The sequence below is a fragment of the Trachemys scripta genome, chromosome 9 (genome assembly GCF_013100865.1).
Source record: "Trachemys scripta elegans isolate TJP31775 chromosome 9, CAS_Tse_1.0, whole genome shotgun sequence".
NCBI classification, from domain to species: Eukaryota; Metazoa; Chordata; order Testudines; family Emydidae; genus Trachemys; species Trachemys scripta.
In genome coordinates, this window is record NC_048306.1 from 99,292,903 (window position 1) to 99,314,804 (window position 21,902).

General features: G+C 53.6%; 1 protein-coding gene across 3 annotated transcripts in view; it reads right to left on the reverse strand.

Moving 5' to 3' along the window:
- MASP1 (mannan binding lectin serine peptidase 1) overlaps positions 1 to 21,902 on the reverse strand; it is a 64,265-nt gene that overhangs the window by 4,060 nt on the left and 38,303 nt on the right. Inside the window, exons 10-14 of one of the 3 annotated variants that reach the window (XM_034782681.1) lie at positions 19,695 to 19,769; positions 5,875 to 6,009; positions 3,171 to 3,284; positions 2,471 to 2,656; positions 1,315 to 1,382 (exon numbers count right to left, since the gene is read on the reverse strand). In XM_034782681.1, coding sequence (XP_034638572.1) covers positions 1,315 to 1,382; positions 2,471 to 2,656; positions 3,171 to 3,284; positions 5,875 to 6,009; positions 19,695 to 19,769 — 578 coding nt within the window. Of the gene's footprint in view, positions 1 to 1,314; positions 1,383 to 2,470; positions 2,657 to 3,170; positions 3,285 to 5,874; positions 6,010 to 7,512; positions 11,629 to 19,694; positions 19,770 to 21,902 lie in introns of those variants that run through there. The other 2 variants (XM_034782682.1, XM_034782680.1) reach the window with 2 other exon arrangements.

Below are 21,902 nucleotides of genomic sequence, written 5' to 3' on the forward strand. Positions count from 1 at the left end.
CACTGCAATCCCAAGTGTGACTCCGGATCAGGTAGACAGACCCATGCTAGCTTTACCCATGCTAGCCTGGTGAAAAATATCAGTGGAGATGCAGCAGCGTAGGCTACAGCGTGAGCTGTGCGAGCATGCCAGAAACCCTGGGAACACGCTCCCATTGCTGAATTCAAACAGGAGTTATTGGTGGGACGTCCGAAGGCCTGTGTTATACAGGAGGTTTGACTAAGTGATGACAGGGGTTCCTTCAGGCCTTGAAATCTAATCAATGAATGCACACACACCTCAGATTGCTGTGGAGACAAACCGTTAGATTTTTAAGCTCTTCAAGGCAAGGACCACGTGTTCCTGTGTATGTGGACAGCCCTTGACCACGTTGTGGGCACCACCATCATCCAAACAAATAATAATTATGCTCCATGGGCTACACTGGCACCATGAGATCTGCCTGTAGGTCCCCCAGCACCTCCTGTTGGGGTTTGTCTGGGAAAAGGATGACTAGGACGAGCCATCTGGGCTGACCCGCAAACTAAGATCACACTGAAGCAACAGGTGAGGCCTGGTGGGGCTAGAGTGAGTCGAATATACCATGTTCCCATTTGATGCAGCGTTCATGAACATCCTGTTGTAAAGGGAGAGAAAGCCAAGCCATTTGGATTCCATTAGCACAGCTGATATTACACGTCTCCAGTTGATGCTGAAGATTTGACCTGCTTCTCCTTTGGACTCTGCTGCTGGCAGCCTGGTCCGCAATCGATGTCTTTCAAAGCCCCCGACGCCTCATAGCCGAGTGAAGCAGTTGAGCAAAGCGCTCGTGTTTGCTCATTGCTCAACACGTGTCTGTTGGTTTCTCCCAGGTCGCCGGCCGCATGCAGTGATTTGGGGGAAATGATGCTAGGCCGAGAGGTGGGTTTACTCCCGTTCAAGGCCCTGGTGGCTGTTTGACTGCAGCGGTGTACCCAACAGGCATGGAGTTTGGAGCCACTCTGGCTTTAGACAGATGCATTTTTCTGCAGAGTTTTCCAGGCAAGGCACTACCAGGATTCCAGCAGCCCTTGCACTGCATCGACGGCAGCACTTCCTGCCGTGTCCGTCGTGCTGCTCGGCTCCCAGCGCTGGACAAACCGAACTCTCACTCGGCTGCCGAGAAGGAGGCCAGCACCAGCATCCTTGTTTTACAGCTGTGGTAGCTGAGGCACACAGAGGGGAAGTGACATGCCCAAGGTCACAGAGGAGGCCGGCGTCAGAGGCAGAACGCTGGACCCCCATCCCTGTGCTCCGGCCCCTAGATCCTGGTATTCTCAGGTTAATAATTCTCACCTCCATCAAGGCTTCAGGGCGTTTTTTCAAGAATTCCTTCCCCCATCCGCTGACAATGACCATGGCATCTGAAAGCAAAATCAAGAAGAGTTTGCTAGCGAAGGGATACTCGGGTGTGGGAAGAGGATTCTGCTATTAACTGGACCCTGCTGAACATGGCAGTGAATCAGACTATGTGAAGCCATTCTTTCACTACCCCAGAACTGGCCTGTGCCCAGGCAACTGTTAGTTCCCCCAAAGCAGATTTTGTATCCAACGTGCCTGGTTTGGTTTACAAGAGGAGTCCAGGGCAGGCGTATAAATTCCTTTCATGTAGCCCGCTGCATCGTTAATCCTTAAAAGTGCATCCTTCCACTTAGCTGCTCTGATATTGGCCTGAGGCACTGATCCTAGCTTGTAAGTCCCCTCTTCCGAAACTAGGTGCAGTGAGGGTCACAAGCAAAGCAGGTCTCGGGAGGGACGGCTGCCTGGGGAGATGTGGGGCTCACACATATGGCGAGCGGTTCTTGAGACAGTCTGTGTCTGACTGTCTCAGGCAGAGGAGATGCCTTTTGGAACAGTCCTCTGTCCCCTTTGCCCAGAGACAAGGGGATAAAGAACACAGCAGCCATGAGAACCAGAGAGAAAGGAAAAACTCCGGGGGTTGGATCAAAGAATCACATGGGTCAGAGCTGGGCACCTCTAGGTCATTTAGTCCATCCTGAACCCAAGTCAAGCTTGTCCCTATCGCATATTTGCTAGCACTTTGTCCAGTGACTGACATGAAGGACCATCCAAACCTCCCTTGGGGAGATAATGCCATCATCCCATAACAAACTGCCCACAGCTAGGCTGGGTGTCGTGAAAATCTTTCTAGCCTTTGGATCAGTTTTGCCCCATGGCCTCTCACTAATAGCCCCTTGAGGCACCATAAGCACTTCCTCTCCACCCTCCTTGGGGTCTCTGTCTTGCACATATCTTTTGGTTACCACCTCGGTCTGTGTTTAGCCTGGCAGTTGGGCTTTATGGCCTGCTCGCAGCGGGAGCGGCCAACCGATTGGCACCTCTGCAAGGTCAGTCCCTGAATCTCAAGAGCTGTAGCCAGTTTTCTGTTGCCCGTTTCGGAGCTGGCCCACCACTGTCCCTGGGTGGGCGAGGAGAGAGAGCCAGCTCTTGCCTTTGTGGTGCGAGCCATCAGGAAAGCAAATCGGCATCACGTAATCATTCAGCACTGCCTGCTCAGACAGCTCCACCAGGCCTATGTCGTACTCCAAGGTGGCCGCCCTGTAGGAGGGGTGGATGATGATGTTCTTCGGCTGCAGCTGCTGCTCCGTGTCGTCTTGCTTTAAAGTCCGGTGTTTCCCTGTGAAGGAAGGACGGCCAGGGAGAGGTGGCTACATGCAGTTATGGGAGGCCATCACCCTGCCTTCCCAAAGGGGAGGGAATTCCCATTAAAGTCGTTCGGGGGCTTGGAGAAGCAAAGAGCTCAGAGCAGGACACGTCCTAGCAAATTTGTGCCTGGCAGACATAACATATCATCATGGCACAACTAGCTTGTGGGGCTCCCGCGACAGGGAACCCAGCTCAGCAGGAGGGGGCAGAGAGGAGCCACAGAGAACATCAGACGCTGTATATTGAAGGGTTCCTGGAGGAAGTGGTGAGCCAGTGTGTGAACCAAGGACACACACAGCAATCGCACAGGGGAATGGCATGAAGGGTGCTGGCCTGAGCCCACTTTGCCTTTAATTACCCAGGCCATGGGATCGTGGGAGATGGCCATGCCTCTGCCCGCCTGGAGGGCCATGTAGCCAGTGACCTGTCTCTGCCCCATGGCCACCCCTTGAGCCAGTGTGCAGTGCTGATTGCTGGTCACTCACCCAGTATTATTCTGAATGATGAAGGGCTGAGAACATCCGAGCTGCGGAACACTGGGTTCTCCGGTTCCAGTTCCTCGTGGAGGCAGTGAGCAGCAGTGACAATCCATTTGGTTCCTAGAACATAACAGAGTCAGCACATTTGTCCAGTCCAGCGCAGTCCCCACCCATGGGATAGCTCACAACACCCGTCCAGCGCAGTCCTCACCCACGGGATAGCTCACAACACCCGTCCAGCCCAGTCCTCACCCATGGGATAGCTCACAACACCCGTCCAGCGCAGTCCCCACCCACGGGATAGCTCACAACACCCGTCCAGCCCAGTCCTCACCCATGGGATAGCTCACAACACCCGTCCAGCCCAGTCCCCACCCCCGGGATAGCTCACAACACCTGTCCAGCCCAGTCCCCACCCACGGGATAGCTCACAACACCTGTGCAGCCCAGTCCCCACCCACGGGATAGCTCACAACACCCGTCCTCCTCTCTAACAATAACCCTGCTTATAAAGTACATGGAACCTTTTATCTATGGCTCTGCAGGCACTTTACACAGATCAGTGATATCTCTCAACACCTCTGCTCCATGGAGTGCACCACGCTGAGAAAACATCGGATCCCCTCCAGGCCATCTGCTGCTTTCGAAGGGTTTCTTGGTCCCCAGGGCTGGGCAGTTGTGGCATCTGAACTCCTTCCGCGGAGGGGTGTGTGTGTGTGTCACACACACTAGGGCCAGGCACCGCTTACGCCCAATTTGGACGCAGACCCCGTGTGCTGGACTCTGGGTTGAACTGGGGCTCACGTGGGAGGGAGGCTTTGTGCTGAATTTCACCCCATGCGCAGAGGGGCTGCTCCACACTCCTGGGGCACGGGGCTGAACACAAGTGAGAGGCCGCCAAAGCCCACTCACCCTAAGGGAAGTCCCAGCTCTCAGGGCCTTCCAGGAGGGGGGCCCTGAGACCCGCTACTGGCTGGTCAAAGGAAACAGCTGGCAAGAAGGTGGCCAAAGAGCCGCTGATCCATCAAACTAACCCAGGAGTTGCTCAGCAGGAGGCGCTCTCCTGCTCCCCACTGCCCCGAGATGGCGCCCATCCAACCCAGCCACCCCGCTCCTGTCGGTATTTCGTGTGTGTGTGGGGGAGAGTTCCACGAGTCTTTGCAAGGAAACCAGCGGGCAGCACTAGGTCGTTCTGCTCCCCCGCCGCTGGGGGCAGAGCCCACGCAGGAGCTCCAGGCAAGGTAAGCAGTAGGCACAGAATTCGCACAGAGGGGCTCAGTCCCCCTGCATGCCCAGGCCTTGGCATGCAAGAGTTCAAGGTCTGCACAGGGACCAGGCATATCGGACACGGTCTGACACTTGGGCCTCAGCCTGCTAATGCAGCTCGGAGGTGCTCATTCCCCTCCTAGGCCTCCCCGCAGGAGTGACCGTGCTATGCAGGATCGAGCCCTGCAGCATAGGTTTAAAGCAGAGCATATCTTTGCTTCAAAAGTAGTATTATTTTCACACAGCGCACAGTCAACCTGTGGAACTCCTTGCCAGAGGACATTGTGAAGGCCAAGACTATAACAGGGTTCAAAAAAGAACTAGATAAGTTCATGGAGGATAGGTCCATCAATGGCTATTAGCCAGGCTGGGCAGGGATGGTGTCCTTAGCCTCTGTTTGCCAGAAGCTGCGAATGGGCGACGGGGGATGGATCACTTGATGATTCCCTGTTCTGTTCATTCCCTCTGGGGCACCTGGCATTGGCCACTGTCGGTAGACAGGACACTGGGCTAGATGGACCTTTGGCCTGACCCAGTCTGCCCGTTCTTACGTTCGTATATCTCCTTTATAGCCCATCCCCCAGCAGTGCGTGTGCTCAGACACCAGGGGCATGGCTCACTTAACAGTATTCTTGCCTAGTGGGCCAGTCACTGGTGGGTTCATGTCTTGTGTGTGGACTCCAAACCATCCCCGTTTCTGTCCCAGGGCAGCACGAGGGGGTGTCGGAGATGCCTTTTTGGAAAAAGGTATTAAATTGTCCCCTCTGCTGGCTGCCTGGTTGGAAGTTAAAGGTCGTGTTTCACCCACGGAAAAAAATTAGTGGGTGCTTAGCACCCACTGGCAGCCAGCTCCCCCTTCTCCCCACCAGTGCCTCCCGCCCGCTGGCTGCCCCGCCGATCAGCACCTCCCCCTCCCTCCTAGCACTTGCCGCCTGCCACGATCAGCTGTTTCGCGGCATGCTGGAGGCTCTGGGAGGGAGGGGGAGGAGTGGGGATGGGGCACGCTGGGAGGAGGGTGTGGAACTGGGCAGGAAATAGGTGGGGCAGGGGCAGGGGCAGAGCAGGAAGAGACAGGGCTATGGGATGGGGGCAGGGCCTGGGGCGGAGCAGGGGTGGGAAGAGGTGGGACGGGGGGTGGGGGTTTGTGGGGAAGGGGTTGGGTGGGGGCAGGGGCTGGGGTGGAGCGGGGGGTTGAGCACGGCTCGGAGGAAGCCGGCACCTATGTCGTGTCTGAAGAGATGAGGGGAGAACCCTGGTGTCTGATCTGAATTTCCTTCTCCCGGTAAAACAAACTCTGCTCTCCAAGGTTGCATGGGACCCATTGCATGTAGAGACACCTTCATAGCCCTCCACGGTCACTGAGCATTCAGTGTCTAACTCATGGCTTTGCAATGCACTCCGTGGTCTAATCTCAGATTACGCTGAGTACCAAAGAGATTCTTACCTAGCAGAGAGCCTCCGCAGAAGGGCTGTCCTCCCCTATACAGCATGGCGATCCACGGAGATATTCCTCGCTTGGCATAGTGTCCACTGGAAATCCGGGCCAGCCAACTCCTGGAAAACTTTGGCTTCCCACACACTGAAACCGCAAGGAGTAAGGTCAGACACAAGAGAGACACACACAAAACCCACCTGAGATGCCAAGTTTTCTAGCATAGATGGAGGCAAATCCCCAGATCAGTTGTTTACTCTGTTTTATTGGGAATTTGAGTAAAACTGGAGTGAAGAGTGCATCAGGACTTCAGGATTCGGCCTAGTCAGATGTTACTACAAGACATCAACAAGAAATCATCTCCTGTTGAATTCTAAACAGTTCCCAAGACCCCTTTCCCCTCAGTTCACCTCCCCCGCATCTGATGTCATTTCTCTAAATATATCCGGCATAAGTGTGATGGAGTTACCTGGGAGTTATTGGATTATCATGGAGCAAAATATGGCCCCTTAGCATCCCTGAGACCCAACCATTGGGGACCCCAGGCCTCCAGAGAGAAAAGGCTCATGGAGGAACTCACTTTGCAGCCTGTATTCCGGAGATATTGTTTTTCTTTAAAAATGTAGCTGCACTTTGGGACAAGTCCCGAGTCCCTTGGCTCAGTTCTTATGCAGGCAAGTTGCCAAGGAGGCCGACGGCAGTAGGCGGGGAGAGTTCCAGAGGTGACCAAGTGACTTAGAAGCACCAATAACACTGAATGTCAATGGGACTGATGCTCGTACATCATGGAAAGTTTGTCTTCCACGGCGCTGTAAACCAGGGTCTTCATAGCTCTATCATAGACCTGTCACTCAGGTCGACGGCTGGTCATGCCGCAGTGCGGACGCAGGCCGAGCTGCAGACCTGAGTCAGAAGGTCTGCATGGTGCACTATAGACACGTTAGCACGGCTGGGAGACCCAGGTTCAGCGATTGTAAACCCAGCCTTGGAAACACCGAGTCCACAAGCCCGGGTCCCACAGACCCTAGATAAATTCATGGAGGATAGGCCCATCAATGGCTGTTACTTAGGATGAGCAGGGATGATGTTCCTAGCCTCTGTTTGCCAGAAGCTGAGAATGGGCGACAGGGGATGAATCACTTGGTGATTACCTGTTCTGTTCATTCCCTCTGGGGCACCTGGCATTGGCCACTGTCAGAAGACAGGATACTGGGCTAGATGGATCATAAATCCAGTATGTGCATGGTCCATGGTCTCCCATGGTCTGACTCTGAATTATGTAGGTTACGCTTTCTAAAGGAAGGCACTATTCACTGGGGATGATGGGATGGGAATCAAAGGCCTGGCACTGTGCGGGGGTGAACTGCACTCAAAGAATTACCCATGCTGGAAGATGGACCAGCACTCAAAGAGCTAGAACTGGGGTGGTGGATTGGCACGGCGCATGCCAGCAGCTGGGGATGGGTCGGCACGGCATGAAAAGCTGTCAAACCACTTGGAAACTTTGAAAGCAGCCTTCTAGTTAGCCCCAGTTTTGATATACCTCTATCCCAATATAACGCTGTCCTCGGGAGCCAAAAAATCTTACCGTGTTATAGGTGAAACCGCGTTATATCGAACTTGCTTTGATCCGCCAGAGTGCGCAGCCCCACCCCCCCGGAGCGCTGCTTTACCGCGTTATATCCGAATTCGTGTTGTATTGGTTCGTGTTATATCGGGGTAGAGGTGTACTTTATCGTCCCTCTCTCTCCTTTATTAGAAGGATGTTTGCATGGAGGTATTTGTTTGTTTCATATGAGTTCCTCTGCTCCTTCCTCTCTGCCCGAAGACACATCACAGATGGTCTTGATGCAGAGGAGTGCGATTTGCAGTCTTCAGCACGGAGAGGACACTTGGTCATTAGTAGGTTGAATCCCACTGATGCACACAGGGCTAAACTGATTGTGGGTCAGGAAGGAAATCCCCACCCAAGGGCACATTGGCAGGACCGTGGAGTGATGTTTCACTTCCCTTTGGGAGCAGGGATTGTCTGCTGGAATCAAATAGGTGTATCCACATATGGCGAGTTCCCCGTGGCCGCAGGGGTTGGGCGTTGGTGAGCCTCACCCGTCCCATTATTCCCCGTGCTTTGATGCATTATTTTTGTGATTGGATTAAGAAGAGGATAACGCTAGTGGTGCCAGGGCATTGGGAGGGGATGCACAGAAAGAAGAAGCCCCGAGGTTGTGGAAGGGGAGCAGCACAGCACAGCAGGGTGAATGCAGGGGGCAGTCCCATGAACTTCACTCAGGCTGGCAGTCTCCCGGTTAGAACAGTGGATTGCCAGCACACATGCTTTGTACATACCAGGGCTTTATTTCCTTCCCGGTCAGAATGATACAGACAGTCCATACACAGCGTTCGACAGCTGACAGAATAGAGTACAAAAAATATAATATCTTCTAGCTACACGGCATAGTCGGGAGTACAGGCCATAGCATGTGTGTACAATAGACACGTTCCTTTGGTCTCTGGAGGATCTCGCTCCTCTTGCTGCTATACGACTGCTTAAATGATTGTGGGTCAAAGCCTGAGGGTCTAGCTCGGTGTTTGCTCACCCCGTACCCAGGCAAAGCTCCCTGGGTCTGAGTAAAACCAAGCCAGAATAGTAAGGTTTGGCCCAGCAGAAGCTACATGCACGTATCCATCGGAGAGCAGCTACCTTTCCGCGTTTAACTACCCGGTATCGCTATGGGAGTGTACGTGGGGGTTCACAAGGACACAGAGGAGACCGACCCTCATGAGGGTGACGGTTTAAACACCTGGCGAGCTAGACGTGCACGGAGTGTGTTGTTTTGGTCTGTAAAAGCCGCTTTCGCTGAAATGGTAAATAAACGATTCTTTGCTTTAAGGAGGGATCCGGTCACTGGGTACCACCGTCCCGGCCCATTGCAGGAGCTGAACGTAATGGGAGTGTAGCCCAGACCCGGTCTGAGAGAGGGAGAATCGTGTGATTCCACCCTATGCTGGCTGACGACTCGAGGCCTGAGGTTCAGGATGGGGGAGGCGCTCAGAGAGACCAGGAGGGGTCAGCAGTGCCGTTTGCCCGGTAGCTGTGACATGCACCACACCCAGAAATGAGTCTCCAGTGAGCCTGGGGCTGACTTCTGCCCAAATCTGGGTCAGTTTATGGAGTCGTGCTGAAGCCATTCAAACTCAGGAGTTTTATGTGGCTTCAATGTGCAACCACGGGAGGTTTGATTCAATTTGGCTTTGGGAACCCTCCAACGCAAAGGAGAACTCACATGGGGCATACCCCGCTGGAAATGAAGTGCAAGGAAAGGATTGCAAACGCCTGCCAAGCTGTGTGTGTGTGTGTGTAGAGCGTGGATGCAAGCCCCACTCCTTTACCTGGCTTTATTCTGCTTTATCCTCTGCCCATCTCGCTCTTGGAACAAGCTGGGTTTGCTAGCAAGAGGGGTTCGTCCTCTCACCAGGCACTGATGGTGTTAAGCTCCATCGCTGCAAGTCCCAGCATGACGTGCTCAGCGAGGACAATGTGGCCCATTTAACTCTAGAGCAGGGGAAGGGTCATGCATAGTAAATGCCATGAAATGCACCCGGACTCTCCCCATCTGGGATAAGCTCAGGCCGTTGCTTGGCAGTCTGCGCTTTGTAGGGGGAAGAGGGAAAAGCCTGGGCGTAGTACAGTACAGAGGCCTCTCAGTGCACCTCCGTGTACTGTGCTTATAGGCGTCTCATGGCACAGGTGGAACGGGCGTATCCTTATCATCACTGAACTACTGATGCTATACTAGGAAAGGGAGCGAGGAAACCTCCTCCCAGACTCCAGCCTAGGGCACCAATGGAAGGGAGCGGGATGGATTTCACACCTTTGCTCCTGTGTGTCCACACTGAAAAGCCAGCTGAGAAGACAGAGGCGGGAACAGCCGGGAAAGCGTGCACCGGGGCTTTCTTGCTAACCAGTGGGTTGTTGAAGTCAGTGGAGTGACTCTGGATCTACATCAGTGTAAACGATAATCAGGACCTGGCCTCAGAAGACAGAGCTGGGATATCTTGTTTCACTTTGAATTCGGGCCAGTGACCCCCCTGCCGCCAAATGCATGTCAGTTAAGGGCCTGATTCTGGTGCCTTGACCCAGCCAGTTTGAGCCAGAAGCCCTGGTGGAACCATGGCCTTTATTCTGGGCTGACGTTAGGACACCGCCGACTGCCTGGTGCTGAAGGGAGCTCCCAGCAGGAGTTTGGTTTGAAGATAAAGCAGGATAAATTGATCAGCAAGAACCCCCTCCCCTCCCCTGTTATTGCTACCAAGGAGGTGAGTTCTTTCTCTAGAGTCAGGGTGAAGGGCTTTGTGGGCCCTGTGTCGGTACAGCTGGGTTTTCCTGCCTCTCCCCACCCCAGAGGAATTTCAGAAGTGGGTGTAGAGCTGGTGGAATGTGCTGGCTTGACAGCCCTGGGTGCTGATGGCCTCTCTGCACAGCGCAAGATGTAGGTCAGGCAGTGGCAGGCACGGCTTCCCCCGTGAGGGTACGTCAACCCTGACCTGAAGAATCATCCCCCAGCAAGCGTGAGGGTACAGGTCAGTCTCCACAGCCCCACCCATTCTTTGGCCCCTCTGCGGAGACGCTGGCACAGGGGCCAGGTAGTTGTGGTGGTATCTTCTGGGTGAGGTGGATGCCTGTCCCGCTAAGGAACCTGGCTGAGGCCCATCAGCTCATTTCCCATGAGCTGCCGAGTGGACGTTTCCTACGACAGCACATGAAGGAAGGTGATGCCAAGCAAACCCCGTGAAATAAGGCTGGAGGGGACTTAGAGTTGCTGCTACCGGTTGCAGAAGACCAGAGTCGTGCCTGCTGGCTGGGGCGAGCTCATCTCTTCAGTTCAGGATCCAGGAATGTCCACCTCTGTGAGGATCCCATCTTCTCCTCTACCCAGTCCACGTAGTTAGACACTTTGGTGTACACCCCATACACTTGCTTGCTTCCACACTCTTCTGGCCCACCCCATGAGACCAGGCCTTGGGCCACCCACCTCTGGGTCCCGGGGTCCTGAATGACGAAGGCTCCTCCGCTGTCTCCCAGGCAGGTGTCCTTCCCCCCTTCATAATAGCCGGCACAGAACATGTTCTCGGTCACGCTGTAGTTGCCTGAGCGGGACTCGTAGCTGGTCTTGCATTCAGCATGCAGCACCACCGGCAGCTTGACGTACTGCAGGATGTCAGACAGCGTCCTCATCCCCGAGCTGATGATCTCGTCCACGGTGATGTTGGGGTTGGAGATGCCCCAGCCGGCTACCAGGCCCAAGGTGTTGGGGTGAGGCCCTTCCAGCTCGTGCTCAAACTGGGGCAGGCAGACTGGCATTACGTAGGCATCCATGGTCACCTTCTCCTTCAGCTTGACCAGGGCGATGTCGTGGTTGTAGTTCTGGATGTCGAATCCCCCATGCAGGATGATCTCCTCCACCGTCCGGTTGACGGCATCCTTCTTGTTCCTCACGTCATGTAGGCCCAGGTAGACGGTGACGTGCTCCTTGGACACTGGGATGATGGTGTTGTCCCGGCGCTGGGAGCGGAGGACGTGAGCCGCCGTCAGCACCCAGGAGTCAGAGAGGAGGGCCCCGCTGCCGAACCACTTGTCGTTGGGGACCCTGGACGTGTCCTCCACCACGATCAGGGCCTGCCAAGGGAAGAAGCCGGGCTCCGCGTTCCGCCCTCCAATGATGCGCTTGATTATCCCAGGCAGAGGACGAACTGGCTGGCCACACACTGGTGAGAGAAAGGACAGGACAGTTAATCTAACAGGGGCGAGCACTTCCACAGGAAACAGTAGAAAGGCGATTCTCCAGTAGATTATGCCAGTTTGGATTGGTCTCTTAAGAACCCTATACTCTTATTTCTGTCCCCAGGGGACAATCCTTATTCTCGTGGACATCTCTGCTGGAAAAGACCCAACCCCATCTGCCTCTGCAGGTTTGGTTCCTACAATATATGCACCAGGGTGTGGAGCAGGCTGATTTTAAATGACATGGGCACCCCAATTCCATGTCCTGAATGAGCCCTCTCTGTTATGTCTGGAAAATGGGTACATGCATTTTCTACCTGGTTTGCGTCCCTGAAGATAGTCACCTGCTCCATAGGTTTGTACCTCCATAGCTTGGTGGAAGGTGGAATTACTTGGGTTGGAAGGGACCCTCTAGTGGAATGCCATGGTCCATTACGCTAGTGTTGTGACAGGGATGGTGATGATGGTGGTGGTGATAATAACCATAATTGCTTAGCAATTCCAGAGCCTTATTCTGCTCCTGTTAATGTCAGTCAGGACCTATAGGGGCTGCTCCAGAGTCTGCTGAAGTCACTGGGTCTGTCCATTGATTTCAATGGGCTTTGGAGTAGGGCCAGATTACTTCCATCACTAGGTCTGAGCAGTCCAGTAGACAAGGCACTGGCATGTGCCTCAGGAGACCTGGGTTCTAGTCCTACCTCTACCATTAATCCCCTGGGTGACCTTTGTGCCTCAGTTTCACCTCTCCCTATTTTTCTGTCTTGTCTATTTAGACAGTGAATTGGTGGCAGAGCCGGCATTAGAACCAGGTCTCCTGACTCTCCTGCCCATGTCCTTGCCTCTTGGTCATCCTGCTTTCCCTTGGTGACCTCTGTCCTGTGCTGTCACTGATGTATGTAATTAAATGAACTACCCTTGCACTCTACTACCAATGCATGTGTTACCCCTGAAGGCTGCTGGCAGAGTTTCCTCTTGGATTTCTGACCCCACAGGACGGACTCACATTGTAGGAAGGACATGCTGTGAGTAGGCAATGTGCCATATTATCAGCGTCACTTAGGCGGAAAAGATAGGCCCATGGCATAATCTACCAGCAATGATGCATGTACGCTGCCTAGCGTCATCCATCATTGCACCTTTGAAGCCCAGAATACCTTCATGGGGTGGGGGGAAGAGTTTGAACGCTCTCTGTCCCCCCCCAACACACACACTGAAACGAGGCTGCAAGGGTCCCACCGCCAGTGCACCTCGCCCAGCATTGGACGGTCTTCGGGTCTAGCCTAGGTTGGCAAATGAAACAGAACAAAAACAAGTTGCACCACCCCACCCCGCCCTGCAGCTGGGATGGCGCTGGACCCCACCCCCGGTTTGCCATCAACGTGCCGTGCAAGTCAAGCTGGAATGCAATGCCTGTGTAGATGAAATCGAATTGATCCCAAGACCCGTGGCTCAGTTAATGGGATGGACTCCCTCCCCGTATCCTTTCTTCTGCCCCATCATAGACCTTGTGGCCATCTTCTGTCCCCTCAACAGACATCACTGGTTTTCTTGCAGCTCTCAAAGGGAAAGCATTCGGTTTCCTAATGCAGTTGATATATTACTGGGCCGATGCCAGAAGAACCTCAGAAACAGGGAGCGGAGCCCCAGCTCACTGGCACTGGTTCTGCACTGATGTAGCTCAGCTGGTTTCATAGCCGTTAGCAAAGCAGCTAAGCCTGTGTGTAACCTTAAGTGCACTAGGAGTCCGTTGACTTGAATCAGGCCTTGCTCCTGTGTCACTGAGAGCAGCATCCGGCCTCTGGTCTTTATCCATGGACCATGTAGGTGGGTATCATCCCACTTATGCTAAGACCCCCAAATACTAGGCCCGGGTTACATGTCTTCTGCAGTGTCCTAGGGCTGCAGGGCCGGGTCTCAATTTAAATGGCCATTCTAAAACAATGCTTTAATCGATGCTATTAACAAGACAGGTGCAAACTGATGCTAAATAAAGACCTGATCCAGGGAAATAAATACAGAAATAAAAGAGAAATAATAAATATTAACAGCAAGAGGCCAAAGGTTTACTGGTCTAGTGGATGGGTGGGGGGAAATAGTAGACACGATGTATCTTGACTTAAATGAAACTAGAGTGAGGCTTTTGACATATTCTCATAAGCAAACTGGGGAGCTGTGGTCTAGATGGATGCCCAAGCGGCTGGGAGACCGTGCTCAATGGTTCACCATCAGACTGGGAGGATGTACCTAGTGGAGTCCTGCCGGGGTCAGTCCTGCGTCTGGTACTGTTTAATATTTTCATTAGTGACTTGCAGAGTGGAGTGGAGCGTATGACTAAAATCTGCAGATGACACCGAGCTTGGGAGGGGTTGCAAGCACTTTGGAGGCCAGGATTAGAATTTAAAATGATCTTGACAGATTGGAGAATTGGTCTGAAACCAGCCAAATGAAATTCAGTAAAGCAGAGTGCTACGCTTAGGAAGGGAAACTCAAAGGCACAACTACAGAACAGGGAATAACTGGCGAGGTGGTAGCACTGCTGAAAAGGAGCTGGGGGCTATCGTGGGTCACAAACCGACTGGGTCTACAATGGGATGCAGCTGTGAAAAGGCTAATGTCATTCTGGGGTGTAGTAACAGGAGTGTAATACATGAATATGGGCGGTAATTGTCCTGCTCTGTGTGGCACGGGCGAAGCCTCAGTTGCAGTACTGCGTCCAATTCTGGGCATCACCCTTTAGAAAAGATATGGGTAAATTGGAGAGAGTCCAGAGGAGAGCAACACATACGAGAAAGGGTTTAGAAACCCTGACTTCTGAGGGAAGGTTAAAAAAACTGGGCATGGTTAGTCTTGAGAAAAGACTGAGTGGGGACCTGATCACAGTCTTTAAATATGTTCAGGGCCGTTATAAAGAGGATGGTGATCGATTGTTTGCTATGTCCACTGAAGGTAGGACAAGAAGTAATGGGTTCAATCGGTACGTTAGATATTAGGAAAAGCTTTCTAACACTAAGGGCAGCTAAGCTCCGGAACAGGCTTCCAAGGGAGGTTTGGAATCCCCGTCAGCAGAGGACTTTAAGAACAGGTTGGCCAAACACCAGCCGGGGTTGGTGAAGGTTTACACGGTCCTGTCTCAGCGCAGGGGACTGGACTAGCTGACCTCTTGAGGTCCCTTTCAGCTTCACACGTCTGATTCTGCAGAAGCCTGACATTCTTGTGCAATTTTGACTCAGTCCTTACTCATGCGACACTTCCTGCTCTCCGGGAAGCCGGGGGAACTGAACTCCGACTCTCTCGCAGTGTGCCCCCTTTGGGTGGAAATGTTCTCACTGCTGGCTCAGCTCCTTGTCCCAAGATCTGTTCGATACAGGGGTTCTTTAAGAAAATCCAGCTGATACGTCGGCTCTCTCCAGAGCATGGTGCCTGGAGGGTACACAGCGTTCTGGTGCACCTCGGAGAATTGTCTTCCCTTAATGACTCCGCGAGCAGTGATTCCTCTCCAGCCCCCACCACATTTCTGGCTACCAAACAACCTTCCCCTTTGCCAGGCTGATGTAAGCAAATCGGTTTGGCTGCCAAGCACTGCAGTATAGGCTTTCAGAGTGTGATCTATAGCCCACTGCAGTCAATAGGCCCCAAATGAATCTCCCATGCCTGTGAATTATCCCCTTTAACTGTTTCTCCAGTTCATTTCTCTCCGCTTGGGAAGGAAAGATGCCCGCTAGAGGAAGACAGTTGGCAATTCCGATTTCTAGCCAGGCCTTCCGAGGGAGGCTGGCATGGTGTAGAACAGAGCGGAGAAGATAAAAGAAAGCAACAGGAGGACAGATCGCAGCTGTTCTGTTTGGTGCCTGGGAAAGTGGGTCACAGAGCAAGCCAGGGACAGATTCAGACACTCACAGACTTTAGTGTGGGGAGCCACTAAGTAGCTGATTCGGTTGATTCATGGCTCACAGCCACATGCTCAAGCCGGTAGACTGCTCTGCCTCTCCGGGAGAGGGCCCCAGTGATTAAGGAAGCACAATAATGCTGAGCTCCATAATACGGAGCAGAGACGTGATCAGCTTCATTCCTCCGTGCATGACACTGTTCTGTCTGAAATCCAGCACTGGGGAAAGTCTGACTTGAAAAGATGAAACCTCCCGGAAATGTGTGTGTGTGCGCGCGCATGCGTACATGTGTACATGTATGTGAGTGGGCATGCGTGTGCATGTGTATGTGTACATGTATGCGTATGTGTGTGTACACGTGTGTGTACGTGTGTAGGTGTGTGTGTATGCATATGTGTGTGCACACGTACATTTGTGTATGTGTATCTTGTGTACGTGTGTGAGCATGTGTGTATATGTGTATATGTGTGTGCACGTGCCTGTCTGAACATGTACATGTGTGTACATGTACATGTGTGTATGCGTGTATGTGTACATGTACATGTGTGTTTGTGTGTACGTGTACGTGTGTGTGCGCACATGTACATGTATGTGTGTGTACATGTATAGGTATGTGCGTACATGTACGTTTGTGTATGTGGGTGTGTACGTGTGTGTATGTATATGTGTACATGCATGTAGGTGTATGTGTGTATGTGTACTTGCATGTGTGTGCACATGCACATGTGCGTATGTGTACATGTAGGTGTGTGTAGGTGTACGTGTGTGTATGTAAGTATGTGTATGTGCATATGTTTGTACGTGTATATGCATGTGTGTGTATGTGTGTACATGTACATGTGTGTATGGATACGTGTGTGTGAATGTGTAAGTGTGTGTTTATGCATAGGTATGTGTATGTGTGTGTACGTGTACGTATGTATATGTGTACGTGTATGTGGTGTGTATGTGTGTGTACGTGTAGGTATGTGTATGTGTGTGTGTATACATGTATATGTGTGTGTGTGCATGTATGTGTGTGAATGAGTATGTATATGTGTATGTATGTGTACGTGTGTGTACATGTGTGTGTACGTGTGTGCGTGCATGTGTGTGTACGTGTGTGTGCATGTGTGTACGTGTGTGTGTGTGTGTGTGTGTGTGTATGCATGTGTGTGTGTTTAGGTTCCCTGCCATGTCAAATACTGTCAGGAATATAAAATGTGCTTAGCCAAACAGTTCCAGTATCCCAGCTCTGGCCAGCTGTCAGGCTGCCGGGACGCTGCCTTTCCTCCTAAGGCGATGGGCCGCGTTTAGAGGAAGCTCTTCTAGCCAAATATTTATTCTAATAAAAATATAAGACACACTGACAGCCCTGGAACTGCTCTTGCTAATGGCAGATGGGGGATGCAGAGCAGGGGCTGAGAGAGGGGTTTAGTAGCGATGGGCACCTGGCTGGAGCCAAAGGGGGAGAGGAATCTAACCGCAGCTGAACGGACACAGATATTTGGACAGCTTTTTCCCCGCTGTCACGTTTCATTACCCCGACTCTCTATGAGCTCCTGGCTGCCCTCGGGGCTCAGAAGCGGGCGCACTGGAAGTGGGGCACAAAGGCTGCCTGCATTGAGTCCCTAGCCCAAACAGCAGCTCCAATGACTCAAGTCCAAATGTTTGTCACCGAAGGCTCCCGGTCGTGTGGAGCCGGAGCACCGTGGAGGGGGGCAAGGAGCAACCAGAAAAGAGGAGGTTGCCACAGTCACAGCTTAGGGGATTCTCACACCTTCCTTTGGAGCATCTGGTGCGGCCACTGCTAGAAACAGTTTACTGGACTAGATGGCCAGGGGGCTGAGCAGGACTGACAACTCCCGTGTCCTTGGTAGTGGTTCAGAGAGCATAAATATGGAGCCACAATGTCATTTATTCTCTAGCTTTGGCCCCAACCCTGCAATCAAACCCGTGCACCCCTCCAGAGATCTGTCCGTGCAGATCCAAGTGCAGGATTGGGGCCCATAATTGTACTTAAAAACACACACACACACACACACACACACACACACACACACACACACACAGAGTAATCAATCCTCTTCACTCTCCATTGGCCCTAAAACCCTTGAACCTTGGGGGTGGAGGGGGAACACACAAATGTTCTGGCGACTTTTATCCTTTTCCATTTAACAATGTATGTTTTTGTAAAAAGAAAATAAGAGTTTTAGGAATGGGGCTGAAATTAACATGGTTGTGTTTATTTCACCACGGAGACTGTGGGAGGGAGAGAGATCAGGGAGAGAAATGGCAATAGGACATGAGGCTCCATTTTCACCTCTAGGTCACAGGTCGGACCCGAGCTCAGCTGATAGTGAGCAAAGTGAAGTCACCACCATCTGGCTGCATTCCAGCAGCCTGGGCCAAGGATCTGAGGGATCCAAACATCCCAAACGATGGTGGGTTCCAAACCCAGATGCTTTGCAGCTTGGGCTGTCTCTGGATTGACCGGGTACAGCGTGTTGGGTCGTTGAAACGTACTACACCTGCACTCTCTCGGTTCGGTGTGATTTGCCAGCCAAGTCCCATGATATTGTGTCTAGTCCTCCCTGACTAGGGGAGCTTGCAAGCACTTCATACAGGAGTGTGTGGCTGCAATGGTCAGTTTCAGTGAATAACTGTGAGCTTGGCCTGAAATTCGCTTCCCACAAACACTCCTGCCAGCGCATCCCGACCACAAAGGCTCTTGGGACAAGACCGTTAAAGGAGTGTGGGATTCCTGAACGAGTCCCAGCAAATATTCCCAGAAACCACGTGCTGGGATTTGCCCAGGGCCAGGTCAGATCTGGGTGCATTGTGAGGCGAGGGAAAGGGTGAGGGAGGGTGTTTCTAAAGGGCAGACAGCTCTGCCCAACGCTGTATGTGCTGTGAGCAGAGGGGAATGTTTGCCTTTTTCATGTCCGCTGAGAGGTATCATTGCTGGCCTGCGGGGTCCCAGGAGATAGCGGCACGCACCGTAGGGGGTGGGCGGGTAAGGCAGGGCACGTTTGGCTGGAGTGCAGCTGTAGCAAGCCGTATGCTTGCCAGAGACTGGAGTGAGGTGTGTGTGCCAATCAGAGGGAGGGCAGGAGTCGGGGGTTCTCTCTTTTCCAGAGACAAAGCAGGCAGTGAGCTGGAGAAGGAATGGAGGTGGGAGAGGAACAGATACATGCCTTTCCTCACCCAGGAGCCAGCTGAGGTTTTGCTGTCTCTCTCTGTGGCTCAGACTCTAGGGTCTAATTGCTCCTAAAACACTGCATCCTGGGTGCGCGTACACAGAGAAAACCTGCATTAACAGCCACTGACCTTAGGCAATCGGCCACCGAAGCCACAGTATGAGGTGTCTGACTGCAGGCAGGGTACCTAGCAGCTGCTGAGCCTAATTCCCTCCTCGGACAATGCCTCTCCTTGCCACCTGGGGCCAGACCCTTACCTGCTCAGCCTCAGTGTCTCCAGCTGTGAAGTGGGGCTAGTTCTCACCCAGGGGCCTAGTGGGGACCACTCAGTAAACGTCTGTGGAGCACGGTGTGCTGTCGGAGTAGATCTCAGCGGGCCCAGTACAGCACCCCCCAGAGGTCCGCCCCTGCCGGGTGTCTGAATTTTGCTGGGCTCTCGGGTGGCGGCTTGAGGCAGGTTCTAAGGTGCTGGGCCAAGTTCCACCAGTGCAATCGCGTTAACACCTCTGATGACCTGCAGGGCAGGAGTTGGCCACCTGGCATTAGAGATGGCCCTGAACCGCCCGCCCGGAGCTCAACTCCTGCGGACTTTGGAGTGTTCAGAATCCAGCCCCATCTCGGCGACACACAGCTACTGCTCCTTGCTCTGCCCTTTATAGCCACAAGGCCCCTCATCCCCTGCGTACAGCGCTGCGGATTCTCACTGTCCCTGCCTGCTGCTCAGGTGTTCCTAAGGTGACGTACCTGCGGATCACAACCTGGGGCACCACTGTATAGTGAAGGCATCGGGCTGCCCCAGCCATGGAGTGAAGCCAGCGGAGCTGTGCTGAACAGACCCCCACCTTCCCCAATCTGTACCAGTTGTGCCATGCTCTGTTACCCCTTGGAGAGCGAATGATGGATTGGCCTACTCATGGCATAAACAACCCTGCTACGAGACGGCAGTTCGTTTGGTGGTGCATCATGCCAGAGCTCTCTAGGTACCTGGTCGACAAGACGGCAGCTTGGTCCCCAGCTCCTCGCTCTTCCACGCCCCTTTAGCATCACAGGTGTACGTGCCTGGAAGAGAGCGAAACGTTAACTGGCAGCATAGACCAGCTGCCTGTTGCCTATGCAGGGTTTGCACATGCAGCAGGTGTATGCGTCGTTGGCTGCGGCTGTGGGTCAGCTACGCATGTTCAGACATGCAGCCAATGGGGTAGTGCCATAAATATATTCTAGGAGCCAGAGTCTATGCTGGGCTTGCGGAGGTGCCCTGAAGGTGGAATTTGGCCCTATGTGTTTGTCAGAGAGGAGATGGGTTGTGTGATAGGCCCCTCCCCTGCCTTCCTCCCCTGAAATGATTTTGCAGGGCATGGAGAAATTACAGACGTCACTCAGACTGCACCGCGGGGCATCTGCACGCCGATGTTTATGGGGATTTCCGCTCCCCTACAGCCTTTTTGGAATGCTTGTGGCATGTCACTGTCCCGTGTCCTAGTGCCAAACAAGTGGTGGCCGGAGCCCTGCACTGTCCCAGGGCACTGTGCCCATTATGCTCAGGCCGAAGACTCTGCTGTGATCTGCTTCTCCCTGCCAGGCTGTTAGTCCCTGATAAAGTAGTGCAGGACAGATGTGCTGGGCTGGGCTGATCCAGGAAGCAACCAGCATGCCAAAGGTTATTGCACACTAGGCCTGGAGGCCGATTGGGTAGCAGCAGGATTATGGACAGGGGGGCTGGGATGTGAGCAAATCCTTCCAATCTCCACCCCTAGCCTGGAGCAGCGGGTCTGTTTTTCTGGATGGGTTTGGGGCACCCTACGAGCCGCATCCCCTGGTGCCAAGGCGTGCCCAGAGGGTGGCGGTGAGAACAAATGTGGCTGATGGAAGTTGGCAATGCCACTGTCATCACTATGGAGCAGTAAGAGTATTTAAAGCGGAGCCCTGACATGCACTGAAATCCAGGGGAGTCAGGCACCTTGTAGCAGTGTGGTTACCCCGCTCCTGGGATAAAAGGAGTGAGAGCAGCTGAGGGAGGCTGAGTGAGTAGCTAGCCCCAGGTGTGGCCAACTCAATCAGGGCACAGCGGGCCCTGATAAGAGGCCTGTGAGGCGGGACAGTCTCACTAAGGACCCAGCTGCCTGGGAGCACCGGGTACCTTGGGCAGAGCAGTGCTGGGGGAAGGCAAGGGCTGAGGCCTTGGTAAAGGCCCAAGGAGGTCCTGGGGCTGCAGAGGTGTAACCCGGGGATAGGCAGAGGCAGCCTGTCCACCCCCCTTGCCAATGAGTGCCCATTACAGACTGCGTCTGCCCCAGAGATAGGGGGCTAGATGAAGACTGGCAGTAGCCACTGAGGCAAGGTGGGGGTAGGGGGGTTGGAGTTCCCCCAAGGGAGGGGAGACCCAGAGTGTGGGGGTACTGCGGGGCAGCACCCCAAGTTAAGGGGCACCGGGGTCTGGGAGGGATGCGGGGCCAGAGGTGGTAGAGACAGCAGGGCTGGTAGCCAAGGGAGAGAAACCGGCCAGCAGGAGGCGCTCAGAGGCTGGAAAGAGCTCATTCCCGGATGACCAGCAGGAGGCGCCATGGCGGTCAGTTCCCGCCATGTGACACACCTACATTCCTTTGAGGATCCGGGCTTCAGTCTCTGCAGACTGCAGCTGCTCGGGTCCAGCTGGAAGCATTGCATGCTGGGACTGCAGACCACTCCCCGTAAGAGGGGAGAGTAGCGGAGATGTTACCAGGCTATCGATGCTCTGACCACTGTACCGTGAGCGTATTTCTACACTGCAATCAGAGCCCCAAGGCAGAAGCTGTGGCCAGCCCGGGGTAGCTGATTCTGGCTGGGGCTATGAAATTGCAGCGTAGATGTTCAGACTCTGACTGGAGTCCGGACTCTGGGTCCCTCCCTGTGGGGTCTCCGAGCCCAGGAGGCACGTGGAAGCAGGGATCCACGGGTTCCTTTCTAAGGAAGCTGCTGAGGAGTGGGGCTGTGTAGGGAGAGGTACCAGAGTGAAGCTGGAGGGAGACCAGGGCCTGCCAAGGCAGGGAATGGCTGCTGGGAGGGAGCAGACTCCAGGCAGGGAAGGCCTGGGAGCTCCCAGCGGGCCGACTGGGAGCGCAGCTTTCACAGGGATTGGAGAACTCCATTTGGGGAATGGCTGAGCTAGAGATGAGTTTGGGTGGGGGGTTCTTAAAGGGCCCTGAAGAAGGGAAA